Source organism: Colius striatus, chromosome 16 (assembly GCF_028858725.1).
Source record: "Colius striatus isolate bColStr4 chromosome 16, bColStr4.1.hap1, whole genome shotgun sequence".
In the NCBI taxonomy this organism is placed as follows: Eukaryota; Metazoa; Chordata; class Aves; order Coliiformes; family Coliidae; genus Colius; species Colius striatus.
In genome coordinates this window covers 8,109,883-8,129,723 of record NC_084774.1, presented here as the reverse complement: position 1 = coordinate 8,129,723, position 19,841 = coordinate 8,109,883, and the positions used below count along the sequence as shown (strand labels likewise).

Genomic DNA, 19,841 nt, shown 5'->3' with positions numbered 1-19,841 from the left:
TCCATCCTTTTAAACAAAAACACAGTCTGGGCCCAAGAACAAAGATGGTGACATAACAAATTCCTCCTCAACGCCCCCTTTAGAAGTGAGCTGCAGTGTCTTGCCCCAGGGCCTTCCAGAGAAGCTGGTTATCAGCTGGCTGGCGCAGGCCATGCTGGTTCAGTGCTCTGCACTTCTCGACAACAGCCCCTGGCTCAGCGTGTGCTGAGCACAGACAGAGCCCAGCACCAGCACGTTGCTCCTGCTGCCTCGTGAGCAGACGACACTTTGATCCCACGGGGCCACAGCTATCAGACGTCCTTTGGCTGCCCCCAGACCTGGCTGCAGGGCCAAGGGCACAATCAGACTGCTTTTTCTTGGGAAAAAACCCTTCTACTCCCAAAGGAGAGGCTGCCTGCTGCCTGCCCTGCCCCTCAGGCCCCCAGCCCCCCACTGCCGGGAACAGGAGCCCCTGTGTGCGCTCCCCACATGCCACCAGCAGCCCTGGCATGGTGCAAAGCCCTTTTGCTCAGCTGCTGACCAGAGCTGCCCACAGCCACCAAAAGCCCCAAAGAGGAGCAGTGCCCTCAGGGAGCCAGCTGCTGCCTGTGCCCTGAGCAGTGGCCTCTGCCCGTGCCACGGTCACCAACCCCAGCTTCCACCTGCCCCAGGCTGTGGTGCCCTCACAGACCATGTGCTGCCCAGCCTTGGTCCCTGCCAGCTCTGGAGCAGACACAAGCTTTTCCCTCCACTTCTAAAGTACTTTTCCATGCTCACAGATCAGAGCTCTGGCATGTGAGGAGCAACTGCTGTGTCCCAGGTGCCAGGATCTCCATAGTCAGCCACACACGGTCCCCACCAGCCCCAGCATCACCAACATAAAACACTTTCTCACTCTTTAACCTCTTCCTGTAGGTCACATCCCAGCCTTGCCACCCCGTTTCCAGACCCACCACCCCATGTGGAGCCTGGGGCAGGGTCGGGACAGGTCCCTAAGCAGGGTGAGGAGCAGAGGGGTCGCTCTGGCCTTGGTGGGCTGCGGGAGGCAGCTGCTTGTGGCTCTGCTTTGGGGAACACCCTGGGGCTGGGAAACAACACAGGCAGGCAGGCAGATCTGTTAAACGCAGTTGACAACTTAACAGGGCAACTCAGGAAGAGACACTGTCCCTTTTCACAGCTTGTTTATCTGCCGGCACAAGAGCCTGAGTCAGGATGTGCGGGCAAAGCCAGGGACTTCGACATCCCTCCCTGCACACACCCAGGAAAGCAAACACAGGCTCTGCCTGTGCGGGACAGAGCCCTGCAGGCTTTGAAACAGCTCCAGCCCCGGGGTGGGGGCGAGGGAAGTCACAGTCCTCTGCTGAACACCTTGAGCAAATGAGGGGTTATTCTGGGCACCCAGCAGAGCAAAGACCCTCTTAATGCAACCTTGTCTTACTAAAGAGAGTAAAAATAATGCCAGCAGTGTGTGTGGTTGGCCTCCCATGTGCAGCATTTTCCAGGGCCTGGGCAGACAAATGCCTCTGCCATACGTGGTGGTGAGCAAAGTGGGCACTAAAGCTGGAAACTAAGGAGGTTTCCTCTGGCTGAGATGCTGGGACCAAGCCTGGGGCTTCCAGGACAGCACCAGGGGACAGCCGGGAACCCAGCCCCTGCCGCTTCTGACAGAGGACAGACACTGTCAGCCCTTCCCACTCTGTTCTCAGCCACAAAACGGGACAGAGATGAGTCCCTGTAGCCTGAGAAGCACCAGGCACCTCACCCCTGAGCACCCCACACACCCCGACACCCGTGCAGCGGAACCGAGACGGGCCCGTTTGCAGCAGAGGTGCCATGAGGGGCTGTCACACGTCACCCTGAGCGAATCACACACGTCCCTGAGGCTGCTGAGTGCATCCAGAGTTCAGGCAGGGTGAGGGAGGAAGCGAGGGCTTGCACGGGCAGAGCCAGACCCTGCAGCGTCCCGTGTGAACCCAAACACTGGCACATGTCACACAACTGGGAGCGGGGGCAGCTCAGGGCAGGAGAAAGCAGCTGCCAGGGGGGCTGTGGGGTCCCGCTGCTGCCAGCCCTCCCTTGGCCCTGGCCTCGCAGCAGCTTGGCAGGGGAGAGGGATTCCTGTGCCCTTCATGCCCAGAGCGCTGGGCAGCCTCCTGGACCCCCACTCCTGATGAGCCCTCTGTAGGACTTGGCCCAGCTCTGCCCACGCTGCAGCAGTGAGGGCTCTGGGAGGGGGAAGAGGGTGACACTTGCCTGAGCAAGGGAGAGGAGTTGTGGCAGGGCTGTGCTGACAGGGCAGTGCTCCCAGGCCATACCTGCACGGTTTGTCCATGATGTGGGCACCGCTCCGGGCTGGCGGCTGCGGGGCTGAGAAGGGCAGTGCCACTGCCAGCCATGTGCCTGACCAAGGCTCCCCCCACCACCACCTGCACACCCTGGCCCGTGCACACACGCAGTGGAGTGGTGCATGGATGGATTTCATTAAAACCAGCTGTTCTGAGCCTTCCCTCAGCTAAATTCGCTCTAACCTCCCTCCCCACCTCCCTTACAGATGGTGATGAAGGATGGGGCTCCCCAGGCCCCTATAGCTCAGCTCCCTCACCAGGGACACTGCCACTCCAGGGCCCCTGTGCCATGCAGGGTGACACAGGGCAGTGCTCCTGCAAAAAGCCGTGTGCCCCCATGGCAGGGCCAGGCTCAGCCATGCCAGGAGTCCCTGGCTCACGGCGCCTCTCCTGGGCATCTGCTCTTTGTGTGTGGCGAGACCTCCCTGTGACACCGTCTGCCAAACAGCCCTCTGTGGAGCTGGAAGAGGTTGTGTGTCTCGCTGCAGACCCTGGCAGGGCAGTGCTGTGGCATGCCTGAGCAGGAAGCATCAGGAATGCCCCAAGCCCTGGGCCTGTGGATCTGGCTGCGTGACCAGGATGGGGCACAGGGGAGAGCCCAGGACAGGAGGAGCTCTGCGTGGGCCCTGTGGGGTGGCCCTGAGTACACCAAATGACAGACACACACTGCTTTCAGGACATTCCCAGCCACAGGAGCCTGCAGCAGCCCTGGAGGGACACACCAACCAGCAAACCTCCCGGGCTCTGGGAAGGGAACAGGCTGAGGGGTTTCTAGCATGCAGCCATCTCCAGCACAAGGGCTGCAGCATCCCACACCCAGCCAAGGGCCAGACAAAGAGGCTGCCGTGGGGCTCCATCAGGAACAAAGCCCAGCCATGGCCCTGGCCCTGATCAGTTTAAATCACATGAAGAAAAAACAGTAACCAATCAAAGTCTGCTCCAGAGATTAAACTTCTCAAGCCTTACTCACCACAAGCCACACCACTCAGGTACCACGGGCACTCCCAAACCTCAAGACTCCACAGAGGTGTGGAGTGTCTGCCCTCTGCCCCTGCTCAGCAGTCCCAAGTGTGCTGGGACACCCTTGGGGTGCACAGGGAAAGCCGGGCCAGGCCACATAACCCAAGAGGCCCTGCTGGCAATGCCATGGGGCCAGAGACCCCCGGGCAGGAGAGGGATGGTGGGTGTGTGGGGCCAGGGCTGCCAGGGCATGCCCACAGCTCCCCGTGGCACCGCGTCCCGGAGCAAACACCAAAGTCTCCAGCACATTTTCCCTCAAACGCCGATTTTTCCAGCACATTTTCCCTCAAGCTCCGAAGTTTCCAGCACGTTTTCCCCGCGGCTGCGGCGCCTCTCAGAGACGTGTAACGGGACGGGGGATCGGCGCTGCCGCCCCGCGCCAGGAACGGGCGCGCACGGAGATAAGGCGCGAGGGGAGGAAGCTGTATAAGGACAAAACATTCCCCAACTTTCTGGCATCTCGCTGCGAAATGCACAGCCCCTCTCCTCCTCCCCTTCTTTTTCCCCCCCTCGTGGCAACCGGCAGATTTCCAGCCCGGCCCGGGAGGCTGCGTGCGGGGCGGGGGCTGCGGGGCCGGGCGGGGGCTGCGTGCGGGGCCGGGCGGCATTTGAGCCCCCGGCAGCTCCTTGCTTCTTATTTTTTCCTATTTTTTTTCGTGTTTGGGGGCGGTTGTTTGGAATAGGTGGGACGAAACCACTCCGAAACCACTCAGTTTCCTGGAAACTGTGTTTTCCCTGCCTTTGCCTGCGCCGTGCCGGGCGCGGGGGTGTGCGCGGCGGCGGGCGCTATAAATGCAGCGAGCGGCGGGGCCGGGCGGCGGGTGCTGACGGGCGGCTCTATCGGCATCAGGACACGGACCCCGACCCCGTGCAGGGCACCATGGCCGAAGGTAAGAGCCGGAGGCGGGACGATGCCCTCCCGCAGGTGCCGGCGGGGAGCGGGGACCGGCCGGGGGTCCCCCGGCACCTGCCCGGGAGCGAAGCCGGGGCTCGGCGGCACCTCCAGCCATGAGCCGGTCGCTTTGCTGGGAGCTGGCGCAGGAGGCGGCTCCCGGAGCCTCATCTGAGGCGAGAGGCGGTGGGGAAAGGGAAAGGCAAAAGCAAAGGACGGACACAAGTGACATTTCGGTCAGTTTGCTCCCTTCCCTCTCCCCACTGGCCCCAGCGACGCCGATGTTTGCAGTATGAAGCTCGGTGCTATTTAGAGCCTGAAGTGCTCTGAGAGGAGAGTGTTGACAGCTGGACTGGGAACATGTGCCCACGTCCCACCCGGGTTTAAGGAGGATTTCCAGAGGCTCAGTCAGAAGCAATGCTTCTGGCCCTCAGCAATCCCTCCCTGTGGGTGGCTTTCCAGAGCTCGTGTGAGGGGCAAAGACAACCCCCCCACCTCCCACGGAGCTGCCTCCAAGGGCCCAGGGAACGGGGCTGTGGGGTACTGATGGGCACACAGCCCTCTGGCATCCCTCTGCCCCGGTGCCCAGCAGTGCCATGGGCCATGGCAGCACCACAGCAGTGCCACCAACACAGGTCACTCAGGTCGGCACTACCACGGGCACCCCCAGCTCTCAGCACACACCAGGCAGCTCCTGCTCCTGTGCGCTGGTGCCTGGGGCCCCACTGCCCCTGCACGTCCTGGCAGCACCACAGCCCTCCCTGCTTGTCTCTTGGCAGTGATCAGTATGGCAAGAAGCACACATGCTTTGAAAAACCTGCTTTTGGGTAAACCCACCGAGAAGGATCACCCTGGGACAAGGAGGAGCCCCAGTCCTGCTCTTTTAACACACTTATTTGCAACAACTTTGGCTCCCTGTCAGCAATGTTCTCGCTCGCACAGTTCATGTGCTGAAGCACGGAGCTTTGCTTCTGTTTACAAAGGGGGAGGGGGCGAGGGAAAGGAGCTCTCAGTGCTCTGGCCCCACTCCAGGGTCCTGATGGACCAGCCGGAGGGACCTTACCCTTATGTACAGACAGTCATGAGTGTGACTGCTGCCTCCCTGGGATGTGGTGTCCATACCTGCAGGGCCAGGAGCAGGGTTTCCATTTCTCTCTGGGAACAGCAAGCTCAGGGTCAGCTGTTTCCCCGAGGAGGGCTCGGTGACCACCACCCCTGGCACTGGGAAGGGCACAGCCACGGCACAGGGGCAGCAGGCTGAGCATCACCCCTCTGAGCTGCCCTGGTCCCCACTGGCACCGAGCTCACTCTCTGCTCTGCTGCACTGAACACTTTTGCTTACTCTGGCACGTAACATGTCTGCTGATGGAACATTCAGGGGTCACTGGCCCTGTGTGATGATGAACAATATCACATCGCTCCAGCACCGCGCATGGGGACGCGCCCAGGGCCAGGGAATCAGACACACGCTCGGTCACAGAGTTTACAGTCAGCGTCTCCAATTTGGCAGCAGCCATGTAGCAGTAAAGGTGCCGAGAGCTGCCCTGGGCCTGGCTGAGGCACAGAGAGGCCCCTGGCATTCTCTGGGCTCCGTGGTGCCCATTTGGGCTGGAGGCACACAGCAGCATTCCCTGGCACACCGCACTCCTCCCTGAAAGCAGAGATGAGTCCTGGGCTTGGCTCCAGACCTGGATGCCACAGATCTGGCACGGCTCTGGCAGCACATGGTGCTTCTCCAGCATGGTGATACTGTGACAGGCAGCACCATAGCACAAGAAATACAGCGCAGAGCTGGGTCAGGAGAGCAGCACTTTGCTGTGAGCTGGGCTGCAGGCCCCGTGCCCCCACAGAGCCCTCGGCAGGGATGCTCAGAGCCAGGCAGCCGCGGTGCCCAGGCTGTGCCAGGCACACCAAGGGAGGACAGGGCAGCTGGCACAGAGGAGGCTGCCAGACACTGGCACCAGGGGTCAAACACCCAGGGCACAGGGTGGGCAAAAGGGGGATTGTGGCCATGCCCTGGGGTGGAGGGAAGAGCTGAACATGCTGCTGCCTTTGCAGATCTGGTGCTGGAGACGTGGGACCTGGAGTGCGAGCGCAATGGGCGTGAGCACCGGACGGCAGAGCTGGGCTGCCAGCAGCTGGTGGTGCGGCGGGGACAGCCCTTCACCATCACCCTGCGCTTCTCAGGCAGGGGCTACGACGAGGGGGTGGACAAACTGGCCTTCAACGTAGAGACAGGTGAGTGCTGCCGTGAGCGAGCTGCCCCCTGCCCCGGGGCTCTGCACAGCCCCCACTATCTCTCCTCCCTGCCTGGTACTTTGCCCAGCTTTCATACCAAGACTGGAAAGGTAGAAACTCAGTGTGATAATGGGAGCTGAAGGGAAGAGATAAGAAATAAAACAAAGCCACCACCTCCTATTCAGGTGGCTGGCTCAGACCTGAGGCCGTGTGGGAGCCACTGGCTCACCAGGAAGGGCCTTGGCTGCAGCCAGGAACCCGCCTGAGAAACATCAGCAAAAGCAAAGCTCTTCAGCCAGAGGGTTGCACAGCACCGGTGCTGATGGGCTTTTCGCCCAGCCCCTCCTGCCCCCAGCCAGCCAAGGAGAGGAATTTGCTCAGGAAACAGAAACCCTGGAGAAAGGAAGCATTCCATGGAGCCACCACCGGCCTCCTGGGCTGTGCCAGAGCCGGGGCGCAGGAGCTGGGAGCAGCATCCGGCAGGATGAGGCTCCACACCAGGAGCTGCTCCCGCTGCTGCCACGGCCCTGGCGAGAGCACACCGGGGTGGTGGGGACAAGGACACAGCCAGAGCAGGGCATGGCTGCCAGGCAGGGGCTCAGCCCCACCAGCCCAGAGCAAAGGGAGAGGAAACTGGCTTGAGCAAGAGTTATTTTGGGGCTGCAGCATCCTGCTGAGTCAATCACACCAGAATTCACAGGGAAGCTGCACCTTGGATTCCACACAGTGTAAAATGCTCTTTTTTTCCTCCAAAAGCTCTGATCCCACCATGGGGTGACAAACATGAACCCAGCACCCCTCAGCTTCACCCTAAACCAGCAACTCCCCCATTTCCCCCTGGTCCCAAGACCCAGGGCAGCAGTTCTGCCAACCCACTGCACAAACCCGCTGGGTTTCCACGAGGTCCTGCTGCATCCCAGGCAATGCCAGGCTGCTTTTGCAAGGAGGAGAAGGCACAGGCTGTCAGCAGCTGCCATCGGGCTGAGGCACAGCCCCGGCGCTTGTGGGGAAAAGGGACAAAGGTGCTTTGGCGCCCGCAAAGGCACGAGGCTGAGCTGCCCGGGGGGTGGCCCCTGCAGGGGCAGGGGCTGCCCGACTTATTCCCTCGGGACAGGGAAGCTGCCAGCGCTGAGTGCCACCTCCCACTGGAAAGAGGGGAAGGGCTCCGTGCGAAAACAGAGCCCGTGTTTGTAAAGCTGCCGCGTTTGAGGAGCCGCGCTCGGGCGCCGGGGCCCGGAGGGGTGCAGGGGCTGAGCAGGCAGGGGGGAGGAGGAGGAGGAGGCAGACGGCTCCCCGGCTGCCCATCGCCACGGCAGCGCCAGGCTGGCCCTTGCCAAAAGGACAGGGTTAGCTCAGCCCAGCCTCCCCGAGAGGCCGAGGAGGAGAAACTGTGTCACTCTCATGAGTTCACGGGTATTTTTGGTGACTCGCCTGGCGTCCTGCCCACGCTGCGGCCGAGGGCTGGCAGCGGACCGGGACCCGGGCCAGGGGAGCAGATCGCGGCGGCACCGCAGCCCCGGCAGCCGGGCGGTGCGGGCACGGGCAGCGCAACGAGCCGCGCTGGGGGGCCGCGCCGGGGTCTGCGCTCCCGCAGCCGCCGCGCTGCAGGTGCCTTGGCCGCGTGTTCGCAGGGGCCGGCGGGGATCGCGCTGTCCCGGGCTGGGGCGCTCCGGCCGCTGATGTCATCGCCGATCGTGGGATGTTTGCGGCAACGCCTGGGGCTGTGCACACAGCGCGGCTGGGCTTGGAGCGGCCCGGAGATGGGCTGGGGGGCTGCAGCCGGGCACGGGGATGGGGGGCTTTGCTCCAAGCAGAGGCGGGAGCGGGTGCAGCTGAGGGGAGGAGACATGGCCCTGGGGTGGGCACCGAGGTGAACACTCACTCTGCTCCCCTGGCCCTGGGACACCTGTGGGGCAAAGCCCCTCCTGCCTCTTCCTGAACAAGGGACGAGCCTGAGCTTCCCACTGACGAGCTGCCCCACATCCCCGGTACAGAATCACACAATGATGGAGGCTGGAAGGGCCCTGCAGAGCTCCTCCAGTTCAAACCCCTGCTATAGCAGGTTCCCCTCAACCAGGGGGCACAGAAACATGTCCAGGTGGGTTTGGAAACCTCCTGAGAAGGAGCCTCCACACCCTCCCTGTGCAGCCTGTGCCAGGGCCAACAAACCAAACCAAACTCCACAGCCTCCTTGGGCAGCCTGTTCCAGTACCTGACAAACCAAACTCCCAACATTCCTGGGTTCTTTAACCCCTGGCACCCAGGTCCTGGGCGCTGCCACAGAGGCCCAGGAGCACCGTGGGGCTCTGTGGGGCAGGTCCCCTGGGCACAGCCCCTGCAGCGTGGGGCTCCCAGGGCCCCTGCAGCAGTGAGAGCACTGACACGCTGCTTCTCGGCAGGGCCCTGTCCCATCGAGGCGTCAGGAACCAGATCCCACTTTGCTGTGACTGACTTCCCCGAGGAGTCGGGCTGGAGTGCGGTGCTGCAGCAACAGGACGGCGACTCCCTGTCCGTGTCCCTCTGCTCCCCGGCCAGCGCCCGCGTCGGCCGCTACAGCCTGACACTGGAGACCTCCACAGGCTACCAGGGCACCAGCTGCCACATCGGGCACTTCGTTCTGCTCTTCAACCCCTGGCACCCAGGTGAGGCTTTCACCTTCCCAGGGTCTGGGGGGAGCTGAGCACGAGTCAGCCCCAGCTCTGCCAGAGCAGCACATCCGCAGGGGTCTCACACAGCTGCAGACCCCAGGCACCCCGAGCCCTGCCCTGAACTCAGGTCTAAGCAGAAATTGCCACTTTGCTTCCGCAGCAGGTCGGAGCCATGAGCATCATCCCCCACTCCAGGACACACACAGCCCCTCTGTCAGTGCCCAAAACACCCAGAGCCCCGTCCAGGGCGCCTCCACCACACCATGCCTTGCAGGAGCTCACCTCTGGGTGCTGGCAGCAGCTCCTCCCTGGGTGACAAGCAGAGGAAAAGCCCCAAATTGCCCCAAATTGCCTCCCTAATTGCCCCTAATTGCCCCCACCTTGCCTGGTCCAGCCCACTACCACCCACCCTGGGCTGGGAACGTGCTGCAGGCTCAGAGATCAGTGCTGGCTGCTCGCAGGGATGTTACAGTCTCAGTAAAAGGTGGGCAGCCTGACACAGAGGGGTGCTCAACGCTGCAGGGCTAACAGCAGCCGGGACCGCCATCCGTGCACATTCTTCCCTTCCCCTGCCCGAGCAGCAGCCCGGCGCTGCCCCCTCCCCTCCCCTCCCGTCCCCACTCCCCGCGGAGGGCGATTTCCTGAATCGCAACTGCTCGGTGCCGGCTGTGCCGAGATAAGGAGCTGCCGGGAGCTCGGCTCACCCTGGGCTGAGCTGTGACGAAGGATGGACGTTGTGGCTTTTTTCTGAAACACATTTCCAGTAAATAGTGATTTTTCCAGCAGCGGCTGCTGCCCCAGCCAGTGCTCCCGGTTCCCACTGCTGGCTGCTCCCACTGGAGAGGCTTCTGCTCCTGGGAAAAGACCCGACTCCATAAAACAAAAGGGGGGGAAGAGCAAAATGAGAAAGAATGGAAAACCACAGGCCCGCTGAAAATTTCCCATCAACTCAAATCAAACTGGATTGAAATTCTCCAGCTGCTATTTTAGACAGGAGCAGCTCCAGCCTGTTGCCTCACTTCCCAGCAGCTCTGTCCCAGGTCACTCAGTCCCCCTGAACAGGGCTGGGGGCGTGGGGCAGACCCCCACCCACATCTCTCACTCTCCCCACAGAGGACACGGTTTTCCTCCGAGATGAGGACGAGCGCTCTGAGTACGTGCTGTCGCAGCAGGGGCTCATCTACCAGGGCACCCGCGACTACATCACCTCCACCCCCTGGAACTTCGGCCAGGTGAGCGGGGCACAGCCCCCTGGCACCCCTGGGCCCCCCATCCAAGCCCACCCATGCAATGCCACGTGTGTGCCCCTGAGTGCAGCCAGTGCCTGGGGAGGATTTGGCCCTGCCAGGCAGCCCTGGGATGAGCAAACCAAGAGTTCATTTCCAAGAGAGGAACATGCCAGCTTCAAAAAATGAGGGGAGTGTCTCTGCACGGCTCCTGGGGGCCCTGGGGGCTCCTAATCGGGGTGGCCACGCTGCAGCAGGAGCCGGCATTTGATAACATGCTCCTGGCAGTGCCCGCGCCGATACGGCAGCGCCTGCGCCACGACCTGCAGCCCCGGCTGCTCTGGGGGGCTGGCGGGAGCAGGGGGGACCATGGCCCACGCAGGATCTGCACCTCACTTCAGGGAAAGGCCGTGACTCAGCCGGTGAGGGGAAATAGGTGGATTCCCCGGAGGTCTGGTCTGTGCCTGACCCCTGCGCAGCAGGAAGCGGGATCCGGCCCCGGCGCGGGGGTGGGAGCTCGCCCGTGGGCTTCAGAGTCTGCTGGCCATGGCTGGTGACCCCTGGTCACTGTGGCACAGACAGGGCTGCGGCTCCATTGGCGCTGGCTCAGGGAGGGGGCTGGTGCTGTGCCCCCCGTGCGCCGGCAGCTCCGCTCACAGGCGTCACAGGCAGCCAGGGAGGGGGGACGGGCGGCAGAGCCCCTGTGCGCCGTGGGCGCCTCACACACCCTTTGCCCCTCCTCTGCACCAGTTCGAGGATGACATCTTGTCCATCTGCCTCAACCTCCTGGACACAAGCCCCAAATTCTTGAGGGACCAGAACCAGGACTGCTCACGCCGCAATGACCCCGTGTACATCGGCAGGGTGGTGAGCGCCATGGTGAGCACACGGGGCTCCGGCACCAGCACGCCGCGGCACACGGCTCCAGGGGGCTGACGGGGGGCACGGCACATGTGAGCAGGGGGAGGCAGGGGCCCTCCCTTGCCAGCCTGCCCCTCTGCCCATCCTCTGAGACCCCTCTTGTGCCACAGGTTAACTGTAACGACGAGGACCGGGGGGTGCTGGCGGGGCGGTGGGACAACCAGTACGAAGATGGGATGAGCCCCATGGCCTGGATTGGGAGCGTAGATATCCTGAAGAGGTGGAAGAAGTTTGGGTGCCAGCCAGTCAAGTATGGCCAGTGCTGGGTGTTTGCTGCCGTGGCGTGTACCGGTGAGAGCCGACGTCTGCCCCGTCTCCTTCCCCCGCCCTCCACCCCCGCAGCGGGAGGGAAGCACTGGCACTGGCTATGGTCAGGCTGCAGTTAGTGCTTCGCAGCTGAGCTCTCTGTTATTGTAATTTGTCAGGAAATGGAGGGGAAAAAATGATAGGAAAGGTCTCTGTCTTTTCACTTAGCGCTGCTGTTGTGCAGAGGCAGAGAGGGAAGGGTGGACGCCTGGCATGGGAGGAAGAAACAGGCTTTAAGGACAAGTTTGCAAGTTATGAATCCGCTCAGAATAATTCCACTGGCACCAGGGCAGTTGTGCTGAGGCAAAGAGGGGGACAACTCCAGGCCTGTTGCTGTGGCTCACACACACTCTCACAGGTTCGCCCTGAGAAGAGCTGCGCTCTGCACTGACGTATCGCAAACACATGAGATCCTTTGGAGAGGAGAGAAAGAGCAGGAAACTAAAGTGGATTTTCCACGACTCACAAGTTTATAGCCTTCCTTTGAAGTGTTCTAACTACCTCCAGCTCCCCGGGGAGCTCTGCTCGCAGTAAAAGGCAGCTGTGAGATGAAGTGAGGGGCTGCAGCGTGCTGCTGCCCGTGTGCTCCCTCAGCAGCACTTGCAGCAAAGTCAAACCCTGTCACACCGTGTGTGCCACGTGCTGCCCGTCTCACCTGCAGCACAGCGAGGCCCACGGGGCCCGGCTTGGCTGGGGGTCGGTCCCTGGGCACCCTCTGCGGGGGCTGGGGAGGGGCAGGGGCTGTGCAGACCCCGGCCCCCGCTCAGCCCGCGCCGTCTCCCTGCAGTCATGCGGTGCCTGGGCATCCCCAGCCGCGTCGTGACCAACTACAACTCGGCCCACGACACCAACGGCAACCTGGTCATCGACCGCTACCTGAACGAGAGCGGGGCGCAGGACCAGCGCTCCAGGGACATGATCTGGTGAGCGGCACGGCGGGGCTGGGCCTGCCCGGTGCCCCTTCCCCGGCGGGCGCTGGCGGGGGCTGAGCCGCACGTCCCATCTTCCCTTGCAGGAACTTCCACTGCTGGGTGGAATCCTGGATGGCCCGTCCAGACCTGGCACCCGGCTACGATGGGTGGCAGGTGCTGGACCCGACACCCCAGGAGAAGAGCGAAGGTAGGGCTGCCCCACGCAGCCCCTCAGCCCCCCCGTGCCCCCACCTCACAGCGTGCCCCTCGTTACGGAGCCTGGGTGCTGACGGCGGCTCTGCCCCCCACAGGGGTTTTCTGCTGCGGACCAGCTCCCGTCAGAGCCATCAAGGAGGGTGACCTGCAGCTCAAGTATGACACCCCCTTCGTCTTCGCGGAGGTGAATGCTGACGTGGTGTACTGGGTGGTGCAGAGTGACGGGACGCAGAAGAAGAGCACCCACTCCTCGGTCGTGGGCAAGAACATCAGCACCAAGAGCGTGGGCAGGGACAGCAGGGAGGACATCACCCACACCTACAAGTACCCGGAGGGTATGGGGCGGCAGTGGGGCAGAGGCGCGTGCGGAGCGGGTGGCTGTCGGGAAACAGTGTGGGGAAATGGTTAATTAACGCAGCCACTGCACCAGGAGAGCCCCGGGGAGCGGGGCAGAGCAGCCCAGACCATGCTCTCCCCCCATGTACCGCAGGGTCTGAAAAAGAGAGAGAAGTGTTTGCGAAGGCAGAGCACGAGACAAGCTCCCTGAGGGAGGAGGATGAGGGGCTGCACCTCAAGATCAAGCTGTCGGAGGGTGCAAACAACGGCTGCGACTTCGACGTGTTCGCTGTCATCACCAACAGCACGGCCGCGGAGCATGTGTGCAGGCTGCGGCTGTGCGCCCGCACCGCCAGCTACAGCGGCACCGTGGGGCCCCAGTGCGGCATGAAGGACCTGCTCAACCTCACCCTTGAGCCAGGGGCAGGTGAGAGACCTGCGCGGGGAGGAAGCTGCCGGGAGGGATGGGCTCAGGGCAGCTGCTGTCCTGCATCCAGCTGCATTCCCTGGGGTCTGTGGTGGGGCGGTGGGGCTGGGCAGCACCCTGGGCCCATGCTGGGGCTGTTGTCGGCCGGCAGCCCTGTGCCACGGCACCCCCTGCACCAGCTGAGCACAGGGCTCGGCCAGTGCTGCCTCCTTCGGGGCTTCGGCCTCACTTCCCCACCACGGCAGACTTTGAATCTTTGAGGAAAGGACACGGAACGTTGCTCAGGAGGGGAGTGGGAAGGCACTTAGAGCAGGACAGAAGTTACTGCCTTCCATCTGTCGTGCCCAGGGAGGAGGCTGTGTGCATCCGCAGGCTCCTGCCCCAGGGTGCTCCTCTGCACCCCTCTGGGGCTCCTCTGGGGCTGGGCTGGGCCATGGGATGTTCCCGGGGCAGGGGCAGCAGCGCTGAGGCTCCCAGCAGCTCCTCCATGGGCAAGCGCGATGTCCCAGGGCCCTGTTGAGCCTCCCTTTGCCTCTCTTACAAACCAGCAGCACCTTCTGCTAATTACACAAGTGTTTTGGTTTCTGTCAGTTTTCCAGAGAGCCTTCAAGGCTTGGGAACATCACACATCTGCTGTGCTGGAACAGCCTGATGCTTAATCCACGCCAGGCTCCACTCTGCTAATGGGGCCCGTAACAAACGCAGCACTCGGTGCTCTGCTGCTTGTCGAGCTGCATTAAGGGAACCCAGATGTTCCCACTCTTGCTGCCACGGCGGGAGGCTGGACACTGCCTTGGCACATACTGGGAACCCTCCTGGCATCAGCATCTCAGGGACCAGCACTGGTAGAGCTGCTCCAGAGCCTTCTGCAGGGCAACCCACGGCCCAGCATGCTGGAGGAGCTCCACAGGCCTTCAGCAGCCTTGTCCACAGCTTAACCCAACACCATTTTCTCTGAGGCTTTAATGACAAGCTCCTGCCTGGATTCCCTGGGCTGCAGTCCTTAGGGTGCTGTTGCACTCTGGGCAGGCACAGGGAGCCCAGCCCAGTGCCTCTGGACCCAGCCCCATCCCTGCTGCTGCAGCCCAGGCTCCAGCACTCCATGTGCTGCCCTGGGAACATTGGGCTGCGCTGCCAGTGGTCACGGCCTCTCCAGGGCCCTTCCCCAAAACAGCTCTGCAGCTGCTTGTCTTCAGCCCCAACTCTGCACGAGACAGCCCCGTCCCTGAAGGGCTTCAGCACTGAGGGAGGGCGGCTGTGGGGAGCCAAGGGCTGCCTCCCACCGCTAGCACCAGCTGCCAAGGGCTGGCAAAGCCACTTTGGGGCCCCAGTGCAGGCACATCCCTGGGCTCCTGCTCTGGCACGTGGCTCCTTCCCCTCCCCATGCCCTGAACATCACTCTGGCTCTGGAGCCCTGGTTGGGCAGCAGACTCTCTTCCCCCTGCTCCGAGCTGGGTGCTTACAGCCCTGCACTGACACCTCATCTCCCTCAAGACTTTCCCATCTTGGCAAACACCTGGAGAAGCTCCTGTGGAGCACATCAGCAGGCTGGTGCCAGCACAGGGTCACAGGCTGGGAAGGGGATGAGCCCTGACCCTGCTCTGCTTCCCCCTCCAGAGAAACGCGTGCCCCTGCGCATCCTGTATGAGAAGTATGGGGAGAGCCTGACCCAAGACAACCTCATCAAGGTGGTGGCTCTGCTGACTGACTACCAGACTGGGGATATCGTGGTGGCCATCAGGGACATCTACATCAAGAATCCAGAGATCAGGATCAGGGTAAGGGCCCAGTGCCCTGACACGTTTCCCAGTGTTGATGCATTCACCCTGGGGAGCTGCTCCCAGTCACCCGAGCCGTGGGGCTGGGGCAGCAGGTCCTGTAGTGCTGAGTGGGGCTGCACCCCAAGGACCTGCGTCCCCAGGGAGCCCCTCAGCCCTGCCACACTCAGGGTGCGAGGGGGGCACTGTGGCCCCCAAGCACGGCAGTGCTGGGGGTCCAACCCCTCGTGCTTGCAGATTTTAGGGGAGCCGATGCAGAAGCGGAAGCTGGTGGCAGAGATCAGCCTGGTGAACCCCCTCATGGTGCCCCTGAACAACTGCCTCTTCGTGGTGGAGGGTGCCGGCCTCACCGAGGGGCAGCAGATCAAGGAGCTGTAAGAACTTGTCCTCCCTTCACCCATCTGATCCGTGGGGAATGGGGCTGGGGCACGTTCTTGTGCCTGGAGCCCCTCAGGGAGGGCAGCCCCAGGGCTCTCCGCCCCACAGCCCGGGGTGGGGGGTCGCTGTGCCGCTGACCCGCTGCCCTCCTGCAGCGAGGAGCCCGTGGAGCCGCAGGCGGAGGCCAAGGTCCGTCTGGAGCTGGTGCCGCGCCAGGCCGGGCTGCGCAAGCTGATGGTGGCCTTTGAGAGCGACAGGTTGCCGGGGGTGAAGGGCTACCGCAACGTCATCATCGCCCCGCAGCCCAAGTGAGCGGCCCCCCGCCACACACGCCCGCCCTGCTCGGGGCTCGCCGGCCCCCACTCGCTTCAGTCCCGGATGGTGCCAGGGGAGCACGGAAGAACGACTGCCAGAGCCCGACCCGGCGGCCGTGGGGCCTGGGAGCTGCGGCCAGAGAAGCGACGGGAGAGGGGCTGGGGGCAGCCGGGGGGTCCCTGCAGCAGCTGCTGGCTTCGGTGCCAGGCTGAAGCGTCCCTCTTGTGCCTGTACCCCAGCCTGGGACCCCTGGAGCCCCCGAGCCCTGCAGCAGCAGCCCCCTCCTCTCCCTGCAGCGCTGACTGGCAGATCCCGTACACCAAAGAGCAGAGCGACCTTCCCCAGCACTGGCTGCGCCCCAGCCCTGCACACGCTGCCCTACAGCTCTCTGAATGCAATTTGGTAGATAAGAGATCATACACTGTGAGCACGAGGCTGTTTATATGCTATATACATACACAACAAACCTATTTATGGCTCTATAAACACACACTGCATCTAACCCTGCTGCACAGGTCAGGCAGGGACTCGCTGTAACCACCAGCCCAGGCGCTGCAGACCGTGCAGTGAGGGATGGGGCCTTGCCTCCATGCAAATTAACTATGCAAGCACTGAATAAAAACTCTGTTTTTCACTTTTCAAGCCAGACACAGCTCTTCTTCTCAGGGTGCTCTGCAGCTCAGGGGCTGTACCCCAACCCTTGCAGCTCCCTGGCCCCACAGCAGTGAACCCCAAGGCAGCGTGGGCCCAGGGGCTACTGCTGATGCCACACGTTCCTGGTGCATTTCCCCCATAGCAGGAATGGCACACAGTGCTGCCACTGCACGAAGAACAGGAGAGAAAAGCCAAACAGGAAAGGACACCAACAGATTTTACAAGTCCAAGTTCTTACTGGGGCTGCCCAGTAAGGAACTCAACCTGGGAGCAAGGGTGAAGAGCTGGCTAAGCCCAAGGTTCAGGAGGAGGGAAGGGATTTGCATGAAGCCTGGAGCAGGGGTCAAGGCACTGCTGAAGATAAGCACTTCTCACACCACAACAGGGCCCTCCTAGGGCCTCTGTGCCCCTGTCACCCAAACACCAGAGAAACCATTCCAGACAAAGGGGACACACTGGCCCACGCACTGCCTGCCCAAACTGGGGCCAGCCTCTGGCACATGGGGATCCTGAGCCTGTGCCCAGCTGGTCCCAGCCTCCCTGGCACTGTTGGCACTAGTTGCCTCCAGAATCCCCTCCAGGGATGGCCACGTGCTCCTTCTCCCCTTCCCTTGTGGAGGTTTAACCACCACATCTCTCCATCTTGCTTTTCTGCAATGAAAGCAGAGAAGGCAGCTGGGGTGGGACCACGCTGGGGATGCTGGAGGGAAGAGGAGGGTCTGGCCCAAGGGAGGGCTTGGCTGAGGGACACAAGCTGCAAGTGCTCACCCTGCAGCATGGGAACAGGATGGGAGCTCCAGGAGGGACAGGGACAGGGACAGGGATTCTCTCCTCCTCCTGCGGCAGGGGAACCACAGCAGCCCCCAGCTCCAGCAGCACCAGCCCCTGAGACACAAATCCCAAGGGCACAGAGAGCAGCAGAGGAGCAGCAGTGCCTGAAGGAGTTAACAGCACGAACCAGCACTGCCTCGTGTTGTCAGGAGCATTCCTCAGCGCCAGTGATGATGCACAGCCCTACTTTAAAAAGCATTTGTTACACACAGCTCTGCTGAGCCAGGCTTCAAGCTGCTCAATGCCTGGTTTAAAAATAACTGGCAGCTCCTCTGGTTCGAAGCTGGGTCCTGATAAAATAAACATTAGCACAGCTATTTCTGAAGGTCACTCCCATCCATCTGAGGCTCGGCAGAGCAAGGCTGCTGGGCGAGGAACGAGCTCCAAAGACTCCAAATGCCGCGCTCGCGGTTTGGCTCTGGGCTTTGTCTCTCTTTGGGGCTGGTTTCTCCCCCATTAGCCTGCAAACACCTCTCCTCCTGGGCTGGCTGCAGTGCCAAAGGAATTGCTTAAGGCACCCCCATGAAGTTGATGGGCATTTGCCCCACACACCTCCTTGGTTGCGCTGTGAGGCCAGCACGAGGAGCCCTGCTGTGCCCTGCCCCGTGCAGAGCTGCAGTGTCGGTGCCCTGAGCACAGCCCTGCAGCCCCCAGTGCTGTGCTACATCCAGGAGGCTCTGGCACTCTTGCCATGCAAACAATGAATTGTGAATTAAACATTTACAGCATCCATTTCAATTCAGCATCAGCCCCGGTGCCAAACCACGTGAGCCCGGCTGCGTTTGGGGAGAGGTTCCGAGCACGTCCCACTGCACAGAGACACTGCCCAGCCAAGAAGCAACTGCAAACTCATTTTAGACTTGAGGACCTTTAACTTACCTTCATTGATGCACTGAGACTAGAGCAAGCTGCCATAAATCAGCGTGTACACAAGCAGAGTTCTGTGGGATCTCCAAGCCCCACAGCCCCCCCAAAGCTCTCGCTCCTCCTCTGCTCTCTGAGCCAACCAGGGGCACTGGCACTCAGTGACACAAAACCCAGATGGCAAGAGCCATTGGCAAGAGCTCCCACAGGAAGCCATTCCCTTTTCCAAGACCAGGGAGCGGTGCAGCAGACACCAGGGAGAGATGCTCCTTTCAGCATGGCCATCGAGCAGTTACAACTGCACCAGCCTTTCTGTGCCTGCCCAGACCCTTTCACAGCCCTGCACCACTGGAGCCTACATTGGCTGTTCCTAGAGACCTCCTACTCTCCAAAACCCTGTTTGATGGTGGCAGCATGGTAGCTGATTGTCAACTGCTGCAGCATGGGAGTGGCAGAGGTCCCTCATCTCCCTGGGACTGCTGCCTCACCGACTCACGTGGCAGGAGATGGGCAGGTCAGCAACAGGACCAAGGGGATGCCAGGCATGGGATTCAGGGCACATTCCCAGCTCAGCCACTCTCTCGTGGGGGAAGCCATCCTCCACACCTGCCTGCTGCCCTGGACAGCCAGGAGCTCTCCTCCCCTCCCCAAGCGCCTTGGGTGCTCCTGCGCTCTGGACCAGCAGACCCATGGAGCTTCATCTGCTCCAGCATATGGGGAGGCTCAGCAGGGCACGAGCCTGTGTTAAGCTTCTTGCTAAACGGGGCTATGTGAAGCCTCTGCTGAAAACACAATTAATTTTCTACCTACTGTCACCTTCCAGCACTTTTCACCCGATTCCTGCTCGTGGAAGGAGGAGGGAAAGGCTGCAGCAGCTCTCTTCTCTAGAAGACATGAAGGAATTTATGTTGTAATTCACACCCACTTATTTTTAATCTCCTTTTCACAAGACCTTGCATTTCACAACAGGATCCTTTAAAGACGCTTATTTGCCTCTTGGACTTGCCAGGAAGCCCTGGGCTGGAGGCCCCCCTGAGGCTCCCCACAGGCTCAGTGTGCTGACTGGCAGGGAGCCCCCTGCGCCTCCAGATCCTCTCACAGCAAGCAAAAAGCCACGAAGTCCCATCCTGCAGGTACAGAAACTCCCAAACTCCAACCCTTCCTTTCCAAATCAGGTGCTGCTTAACCAGCCAGCTTCCCACCACCCCCCATCCAAAGGCCCCTGTGCCACACAGCTGTCCTCCTCAGACTCTTTACCTGCCACACTTTACAGGAGCAGTTCTATCCTTCTCCTTCATACACCACTGATTCAAACTTCACTTTCATTTCACTTTCCTAGGGAGACAAGAATTTGCATTCTGAGACGGGCCAACCATGACGCTTTCAGTGCAACACAAACCCTTTACCTCTGTACTCTGCTGATGCTGAACCCCCAGAGCCCCCAGACCTGCCCAGTTCTTCTGGCCCATTTCCCTTCCTTCTTTATCCAAATAGCTCCAGAAATACAACTGGCTGTGGTGAGCCCCAACCTTGCCACCCACAGTGAGGTCTGCGCA

The 19,841-nt window shown here is 61.7% G+C and overlaps 1 protein-coding gene across 1 annotated transcript; it reads left to right on the top strand.

Annotated features, from left to right (window-relative positions):
• Positions 1-3,836: 3,836 nt before the first annotated feature.
• TGM2 (transglutaminase 2) lies at positions 3,837-16,578 on the top strand. The gene is made up of 13 exons (XM_062008770.1): positions 3,837-4,234; positions 6,295-6,474; positions 8,874-9,116; positions 10,236-10,354; positions 11,099-11,227; positions 11,380-11,560; positions 12,363-12,498; positions 12,591-12,694; positions 12,798-13,037; positions 13,193-13,465; positions 15,083-15,243; positions 15,481-15,617; positions 15,777-16,578. Exons 1-13 carry the CDS (start codon positions 4,225-4,227, stop codon positions 15,931-15,933), a joined length of 2,070 nt encoding a protein of 689 aa, XP_061864754.1. The 5' UTR covers positions 3,837-4,224; the 3' UTR covers positions 15,934-16,578.
• Positions 16,579-19,841: the final 3,263 nt, after the last annotated feature.